The 9,349-nt window shown below is 39.6% G+C and overlaps 1 protein-coding gene across 2 annotated transcripts; it reads right to left on the reverse strand.

The window, feature by feature from the left end:
- Window positions 1-1,897: 1,897 nt before the first annotated feature.
- On the reverse strand, window positions 1,898-8,945 carry LOC310821183 (uncharacterized protein). 2 transcript variants are annotated; one of them, XM_083693123.1, is made up of 7 exons: window positions 8,899-8,945; window positions 8,521-8,552; window positions 5,822-5,918; window positions 4,277-5,233; window positions 3,853-4,020; window positions 3,583-3,678; window positions 1,898-3,310 (listed from the first exon to the last, which is right to left on the reverse strand). In XM_083693123.1, the coding sequence occupies exons 4-7, from the start codon at window positions 5,228-5,230 to the stop codon at window positions 2,984-2,986; spliced, it is 1,545 nt and encodes a 514-aa protein (XP_083549249.1). In that variant the 5' UTR covers window positions 5,231-5,233; window positions 5,822-5,918; window positions 8,521-8,552; window positions 8,899-8,945; the 3' UTR covers window positions 1,898-2,983. The 2 variants fall into 2 exon arrangements, with proteins under 2 accessions (XP_083549249.1, XP_083549248.1); XM_083693122.1 differs by lacking the exons at window positions 8,521-8,552; window positions 8,899-8,945 and having other exon boundaries at window positions 5,822-6,559.
- Window positions 8,946-9,349: the final 404 nt, after the last annotated feature.

The raw sequence follows: 9,349 nt of genomic DNA on the forward strand, positions 1-9,349 counted from the left end.
GGCCCTGAGTAATTCGATATTGTTTAGAGAAATAATGACTTTGAAGTTGTAAAGACCAATTTATTTCCATGTCTAACCATATGATGTTAGCAAGCGGTGTGACTGTATTTGATACCGAGTGATTCAGTCAACGTTATGGCCATGACGAATTGACTAGGCCAGCAAGCGACCGGTTCATGTGAGGTTTAATGATAATGCTAATGAGTCATGTGTGGGTGTCACTTGGTTTTTATTTCATTTGATCCAGATCTGTACAGATGAGATTGCCATTGTTGCTCAATTCTATGCAGACAGTCAAGACACGGTGGTTATGTCTTCTTCCAAGGTATGTAGCATTTTGAATGGAATATAACAATACAAGAGAAAAGAAAGACAAGTTTAATTTCCAATGCTGGAGACCCATGCAGATTGCCATTGTTCATTTCTATGAGGACAGACTTGACTTGAAGTGTCTTCTTCCCAGCTTCCAGAATGAATTCTGGAAAGAGAGAAAGCCAAGTCCTGTCTGTCCATTGTCACTGACCATATGACCACCATTACTTCTATCTGCATGCATTTTGCGTCCGTGTTTGTTTAGGTGCCGTTCCTAAGAACAAGCCAGGGCAGCCCTGGTTGGACGGACTCTGGGAGTCACAGGGCTGGGTGCCGAATGAGAGAGCTATGGTGCCACCAAGGGAAACGCTCGTTCTTGTTTGTGTATGTGTCAATATCGGACGTGCATTCTATCAATGTGATTTGAGTGAGTATGGTGCAAGAGCTGAACACAGTATGTTTGTGTACAAATTGCCAAATTTCTGCTTTAAAAGAAACACACACACTCACACACAAATTACTAAACGCTTCAGTATGTCTGGTAAGGCTAAGACCTGAATGGGATGAGATGGAAGACATCACCTTGACCAGCTGATGCCCCTTGATGCCCCCTGATGCCACCTTGATGCCTCCTGATGCCACCTTGATGCCATCAGGTTACTTTGTCAATACTCTGCTATGCCATTTTTCACAAGTGTATATCATAATTCATCCTCTGTTTTTGACGTGACATCCATGTTTGGATTGTTCTCTGCCTGAACTACACACACACACACACACACACACACACACACACACACACACACACACACACACACACACACAGACAGATTGCTTGACACAATATGACGATGGGTAAGGTCCAGAAACAACCCCTTGCCCAATCATTAGAGTATACACACTTCATATAGTTCTGGAAGAACCTGATAAGTATACCTTAGCTTTACCTTGCCCTCTGATATGGGAAGGCATGTCTAGTCCAGGAACATAGTTTTTATATGTATTCTGTTTTCAGTTGCATGTCATCAACCCTAACCCTAACCCTCATTATGGCAAAAAAGCATTACGTTTAGGCTATAGGGTTTAGGGTAGGGACGTTCCACACTGTAAAACCCGATAAGTTAATTCAACTCAAAAAAATTGTTGTAACTGATTACATAAAACATTTTAAGTGACACTTACTCAATTTTGTAGGTTAAATAAACATATTTGGTTAAGTACTTTTTACTAGGTAATTTTGAGTGAAACTTACTAAATTTTTCAAGTTAAGAAACTCTTCTTAATTTTGTTATTTCTACTCAGTATTTTTGTTTTCAGAGTACTAATTAAAATTAAGTAGAACTAACTAAAACATATTTGTTACGTTTAACAGAAAACATTTAATTTCTTAGCAAGACAATGTTCACTTTAAATTAACTTAACTTATTTAAGTTCAATATACTTAAATATTTCACTTAGTTGTAACTTAAAATTCCATGAACGTGATATTTAATAATACAATAAATTGTATTAAGTACCTTTGACTACAAAATACAAACATACTTTGAGTAAACATTAAAAACAGACTTACATAATTTAAATACAAGTTAGTCTTTTATTAAGTAACAGCAAGTAACAGCAAAGTGACAGTGCAAGTACCTTTGGAAAATGGCAAGAGGATTATCACTTCTAGAAGTGGACAATGAACTCCTTTCATGGTACAGGTACGTTTTATCATGATACTGATATACATCGTGAACATTTTTAAACAAAAATCTTGTGGTTTTAAATACCCGACAAGTCAAGGCATTTCATCACACTGATGCCAAAATTATAGTAATCCAATATTGCCATAACCATTATGTATATAAAAATAAAAGGAATTAGATGCTTATGAACATGGCAATATATCTGATCGTTAACTGTCACCATATATAGGATATCTCCAACCCTATTCACTTCCATACAGTACAAACACTCCAACATTAACATCAAAAATACAGTACTGGTAGTACTTATAAAACAGTGCAAAGGCCTAAGGAAATGGCCGGAGGAAAGAACCACCACATTTATGAGTGGACAAACACATATGTGATATGTGAATACACAATTTTTCTGGGGGGAGAAAAAGAAAAATCATCCCTACTTCAACACCAAAACCGGGCCAGAACTCTGCTCACAGGACGCAGTGGGGGAAAAGTCACTGTTGATGCACGACACTGATGGTGAGGATGTCATACAACTTCCTGTAAAAAAAACCGAACTATCCCTTTAAAATCCAATATTATCATAAACAGTTCTGTTCATTGATCATCACCCATACATTAACGATATCACAGAAATGGCTACAGCAGTACAAACAGTATAGCAAAAATTAACGCACTACTAAGAAGCTACTTGTTTTACATTACTCCAAAACATAAACTGTTTTCCAAAAAAATATATTTGTACTGCTGTAGCCATTTCTGTTATACACAGAAATAACAGAAATGGCTATACATGTTATACAGTACAAACACTACATCAAAAATCACTTTTGAACAGTAACACATTCAAAATTCACTGAGAATACTGTCGAAACATATCTCTAAGAGGTTTTTGAAAAAAGAAAAAAAAGGTCTATCAAGTGCATCCTGTGCAAGTGTATCAAGTAAAGGAGCAACCTTGTTTTTGTTTGTCCATACACTTGAAATTACTCCACTGCCAAAATGGCATTTTTAAGGCTCAACACCCTAGGCTTCAGCTTCCCATCCTCCAGGGAGTCCAGGCCCATCAAGACTTTCTGGGTAAAGTCAAATGTATTGGCCAAGGCTTTTGGGTAACTTAGATGCAGCGCATAAATCAGTGCAAAAAGCATGACAAATGCGTCAGCGATTGTGGGGAGATCAATAACCATGTTACCCTCAAGCACGACTGCAATCCTCTCTGGGCAGAAGAATGTGGCATCTGTTGAATTGGCACTGATCAAGAGGAGCCCAACTGGTATGTCGTCGATGTTTGGTTCATCAGACTGCGACATCTGCAGACAAGAACAGAGATGTTACCTGTGACCCCAAACTGCCTCAGCTATTTCCCAAAGATACTTAACAGCCACTATGTATGTATGTATGTATGTATGTGTGTATGTGTGTATATAAGCTCTTATCTTGAGTAACCAGGTCATGCTTTCTGGAAAGAAACATATCCTTTGAGTTTTTCAAATTTACTCACTAGATTTTCTAGATTCGAGTAACAGAAAAAATGTAACTCTTTGACCAAAAATAATATACTGACATCCCATAATATACTTACATCCCATTGCTTCAGAAATCCGGAGTCATTCTCCTGCAAATATGCAGGGAGAGCACGGAGGACAGCAGCACGTCTGACATAGACGTCAACTTGTTCCTTGGGTGTGAAAACATATTCTTGCTTTACTATGGCTGGTAGACAGCATAGCCACACAACACTGTAATATAACAATGAGCCCTCCTATGTCTTTAGAGGTCAGAGTCCTACCAAATATAAAGAAAACTCTACTGTAGCGTCATTATCAAGCACCAAGAAGCTTACACAACGTACCTGGAGGTCATAAATCCTGAAGATCTCACTGAGGACTTCTGCTACTTTCCCTGTGCGTGCAGCTTTCTTCCTGAACAAGCTCAGAAAATGGGGGGGGTGTTGATCCAACTCAGCATAGAAGCAGTTCTTCAGGTTGATGTTTGAGATTCTGTGAAACTCTGCACAGATCTGTAAAAAAAATAAAATGACTGTTTAAATCAGAGTATTGTATATGTGTCCTTTCCGAGAAGGAAAAATAAGACACATGGCAATGGAAACTGCCACACTAATGCCTGTACACTGACATACTATGGCCACTTGTTAGCTTTTGGAGAAAAATTAATCTATATTAGAGTAAGACTGTTTAAGTTCTCACCGACACAGCCACACAAAATAATTATATTTAATACATCTACTCAAATGTGTGTTGTAAGAAACATATTACCTGTGACTCAATTTTGAGGGCAGGCCAGCGTTCCAGGATCTCACCGACAAGTGGCTCATCACCGATGACCTCTTTGCGCCGCAGGGCAAAGGTGGTCTGCATCAACTTTCCAATCAGGAGAAGGTTCTTGTCACTCATCTTCACTTCATCCACGATTTGGAGTCTCATTTGTTCAAGGCTTGCAGCATCTTCACCTCTTGGGAAATTAGGGAGGAAATTCACCTCTGCCCTCTTTGCTCTTTTGATGTTAGCATGGGGAGCTTGTCTGTCTGGGTTGTTTCTGCTCCTCTTCCCAGAATTTACAACTACCTCAAAAATCCCTGCACGACTCAACTTACTGCGGTAGTTTCCCATTTTAAACTTCAGACTATTTTTCCAACCATACCATCCTGTCTGAGATCCTGGCTCTTTAAGACAGGGATGCTTGGTAACAAGTGCTTCTGCTACCACTGACAAGTGCTTATCCTCAGGGTATGCTGTGAAGCTATGCATTTTGTTAGCAAGGCTCTCAAGAATATCATGCTTTTGTCCCTTAGATAATCTAAGAGTTCTCCCTGTTCTCTCATATGTAGCATTTCCTTCACCAAGTAAGAATTCTACGTCATGAGAAAAAGTTGGCACTGGAAAAACATCAGGCCATCTTTCAGCCCTGGCTGGAGTCATAGCATGAGGCAATATTATTGTGTCATCTGATGCTACTGAACTGGCATCACTCTCGGACCTGATCACTTTCAGTACAGCCTTCTGTGGAAGTTCTTCAATGTCTACAAGTGAACATAACTGCCCATCAAAATCTGGATCTTGGTATGCTAGGCTAAAGTCTTCGTCTAGCCTAAACTTTTCTTTCATCATAATTTTTAGCTCATCCACAGATTCTGGACGTGAACTTAAAGTCATCTTTCTAACAATGTCTGGGGAGGTATGGACATGAAGAAGGAAGTTTTGAGCTGCCATTTCCTATCATTAAGAAGGAAAAGAGAGACAGAATTCATTAATGAGAACCATTTGGCTGAAAAGAATTGCCAACAATTTCCTTCATGTTTCAGTTTTCAACGAAAATCATTGTTTATGATTGGTGCAAGTCATTATTTCAAGCAGAGGGCACTGTTTCAAGGGACTGTATAATAGAGCTGGGCAATGTAAGGATATCATGATATGAGACCAGATATGGTCATATGGTGATATGGCATAAGTTTTGTCATTTCCTGGTTTAAAGGCTGCATTACAATCTGATCTAGCTGTTCTATTATTTCCCTGTACCCACTTAGTCATTATATCCTAATTACTGATAATTATTTATCAAAACTCATTGTGTAAATATTTTGTGAAAGCACAAACAATCATCCCTACAATATTGTTGAAATATTAATAGGGGTATTTTGTCAAAATATCTTGATATTTGATTTTGTCCATATTGCCCAGCACTATGGTACAGTACAGGTGCCTGCTTCTAAATACATTTTAATGCTGCAAGTCTCTGATCAAAATAAATCTTTTTTGCGTCAACATCAAATGCCCATCAATAATGTATGCTGTGTGGCTTACTGTGTCATTTAAGTCTGACAGCTGATGCACAAAGAAGTTGCCTGTAGATGTCAGCTCAAATGATCTTAAATGCTCAATGTACCAGCACTCGAAGTCCCTGCAAAGAAAAGACACAGAGTTGTTCACAAGCAGTACATGTTCAATTCTGCTGAATTTTGGAAGTCCTCCAGTCTGGCCTGCAGAAACAAACATTCCTTTTGCAAACTCTGTGCCATTTATGGAGACCTTTGATGTACTGTATATGTTTTGGCTGTCTGTCTTTGTCTGTATGAAGTCTTTGGCCACTTGTGGCACTGTTTGGACTTGGACCGAGGTGACACTTGAGGCTTGTGTGTGGGGTCTGAAAAAAGATGGCGCATTGAGGTGATATGCCATCATATGCTGATGCCTGGTTGCAAGAGTTTTCAAGACATTCTTGAAATTCTGTGTGTCGTGTATCACCCTCTTGAAAAACCGATGTTTCCCCTCAAACCTCATGGTCCACAGGTTAACAAGTGGCCCAAAACGCTTTGTCAGTTCTGGGTAATGCTCAATGTAATGATGTTTGGGTCGGAGCTTAAAGTCTGGAAACACTGCTTGAAGACCCTGTCTGTGATCACTTATTTTAGCCTGCATGTACTGGATGGATTCCTCTGTGAAAGATGGGGACAACACCAGCTGCACAATGTCTTTCAGGTCCATCAATATGGCCCATGTTTCATCTCCTTCAGGAACTTTACTTCCTACCATAAGAGGCAATAACCTCAGCAGAGTGGAATTTTCAGGCCCATTCCCACCAATGCTTAATTTGGCAGCAAAAGTTTTTGGGATTGGATGTGGTTTGTCAAGCCTATCAGAGTGCTGATATGGAAATGTGCGAATCTTTGTGTTTAGATATTCAAGTGTGAAGTACTTCAGACGAATCATCTCACGGATGCACAAGGCCAACTCCACTGGCACAATACCCTCAAAAAGGTCGTGAAGTATATCAGGCGGGAAACCAGAAATCGGATGAAAATGCTGCAATGTCTTACTGAGAGCGCACTCACCCTTAACGCCAAAATGAGACACATTTTCTCCTTGCACAACATTCTGCACATGAAGATCATGGCAGGTCCCTGTTCTCATGGAAAACTCTCCTTCAGAAACTTCTTTGGACTGTATCTGAGCTGCAGTACAGACACAAAATCTGCAGGTGTAATCTCCTCTGAAGCACTGTACAAAGCCTGCAAGACCATGAGCAGCCAAATTATCAGCTGCAACACACATGACAGTGCCTTTTACACATTGGCCGACAGGTTCAATAAAGATGCCATCCTGCTCGAGTTCTCAAATCTTTCAACAAAGGTGAAAGGACACTTTCATAACCGCAACTCTGCAAATCAGGTACTTTGCACAGCAGAGCTAGCTGTATGACATGAAGGCTGGACCGATACATACTGGGTACATTGGCTAGCAACCAGTATACTGCACAAAGCTTGTGGATCTTCCTAGCTGTGCCTAAAGGATTAGCTAGCTCAATGTCATCCACATACAAAATCAGTGACAACTTCAACTCTCCTGTTGCTGACAACAATGGATTTTCTTTGAAATATGTTCCATCTTCATGAGACATGTACATTCCAGGTGGTGATGGTTTAGCTTCTTGAATCTTGTCAAGAAGATCTGTATTTTTAAACATTATTTGAAGCATCTGTAGTACTGGAACATACACTGCTGTGTGCCCAGTGGAATCCACAGCATACTGTACTGGCATTACCAGAGGGTAGTTACTCCTTACAAATGCTTTCCTCCGCTTAGCAGTGGACAACTCTGCACCCTCAGCAGTAGTGCTGACAAAAACATTACTTTTCATGACAGCTTCCACAATTTCATTAAGAAGAGCATCATTTATAGACTGACTATGCTCTCCTAAAACCTCGATGATTGAGTCTCTCACAAGGGGTTTGGACAATGTGAATATTAGTGCCAAATTTTCAATTATGTTTTGTATCGCCATCTCTGATACATGCAGAACACTGTGCATTTTCAAGAACAAAGAAGCCAAGTTGTTTCTCAGTTGAGCTTGCAATTCACCACTGTCAAATCCAGACTCAGGAGGATTACACTCTGGAGCATCCAGCTCAAGAAAAGAGGGACCAGCTTCATCAGATTCATCTTGGCTCTGAACTGGTTGGCAGTCAGTTTCTGTCAAGATAATCTCGGTCTTAAAAGCTGAGACTTCACAGTCTGGATGAGTCCTACTTTTGTGAGCATTGAAGGAGGAATACACATTAGTACGGTAGTGACAATTTGTGAATGGACAATCCACCATCTCATTCTGTTTTAAATGTGTCCTTAAATGACTAAGAAGAGTTTTGTCATTAAAAGGTTGTTTGATTTTACACACAGCACAGACAAATGACACACATCCCACCAGATTGTCACTTTGCACTACTGTCTGAGTATGTAACCGGGTTAAGTGAGTTTTCAATGCATTTAATGAATGAAATGTGCAGACACAGTCATCATAGAGACAAGGCAATGGACTGACTGAGGAGAAATTGCTATGATGCAAACGATAGTGTTCAAGCAACTGTGTCCTTTTATCAAAGACAGTAGCACAAAGTTTGCACCTCCAAGCCATTGCAAAACCAAAATTATCCCAAAGATTTACGACTCTAACATATAGAATGAAAACGGGGCGAAGTTTTACATGACATTATGTTCAGTAGACATACCAGATTGAAGGCCCTGTTGCTTCAGTTTCAGCCTGCAGAGAGAGAGAGAGAGACAGACAGACAGAAAGAGAGAATTAAAAGTTAGACAGGCTGCAACCTTTATTACTGAAACAGGCATGCTAAGTAAAAATGTTGTCACATGCCGCTGTTTAATGGTGGAAAAAGTTTAAAGTATGCACAATTAATGAAAGATAACGTTAATACTGTCCACTTCAGTGGAGGAACAAATTAAAATACTGGTTTCAACTTTTGAATTTTTTTCCACTTTTACTGAGGCAGATATGCTAACCGCTGGCTAGGTTTGAACTGAGACATATGCATTTAATGAACAAAGTAATTCAACGCAAATTATGAAATGCAAACCAAGATATAACTCACCAGAGCAGGACGACCAAGGAAAATCTAAGATGATAGATGTTCCGCAAGCGCGTGTGGCAGTAATGGCGGACAAACTTCCAGTTTGGCCGGAGAGACACGTCGAAGCACGTAAGGACGTATGTGACGTCATCACGTGGATTAAGAGTTGCTGTCAGATGATTTGAGTACAATACATCATAATCATCAAAGAAGTAAATGACTGTAAACTTAAAACTGGAAATTTGTTAAAATGACTCAGCCCGTTTGTGTTGAAACAGTTCGTTTTTAAATTATGAGTTAATACATCTCATCTTTTTTAACCAGCTTGTACTGTTCGGTTTTACAGTGCAATGATCCATTTAGCTTATATCATTTACGAATCTGACTATACGCTTGTAAAGTGGAACGTCACTGGAGACATCAAAACAAGCACGCACCGCTGTAACACTGACATGATTATGCAGATATTTGG

The sequence above is a fragment of the Argentina silus genome (genome assembly GCF_951799395.1).
Source record: "Argentina silus genome assembly, chromosome: 21".
In the NCBI taxonomy this organism is placed as follows: domain Eukaryota; kingdom Metazoa; phylum Chordata; class Actinopteri; order Argentiniformes; family Argentinidae; genus Argentina; species Argentina silus.

Bases quoted from the DNA above. Each gene is read 5' to 3' on its own strand.
- LOC310821183 (XM_083693122.1), bottom strand. From the start codon at position 6,550: ATGGTAGGAAGTAAAGTTCCTGAAGGAGATGAAACATGGGCCATATTG. The intron at 5,234-5,821 runs GTAAGCCACACA...TCTTAATGATAG, and splicing joins TGTCAGACTTAAATGACACA to GAAATGGCAGCTCAAAACTT. The intron at 3,311-3,582 runs GTAAGTATATTA...TCTTGTCTGCAG, and splicing joins GATTTCTGAAGCAATGGGAT to ATGTCGCAGTCTGATGAACC.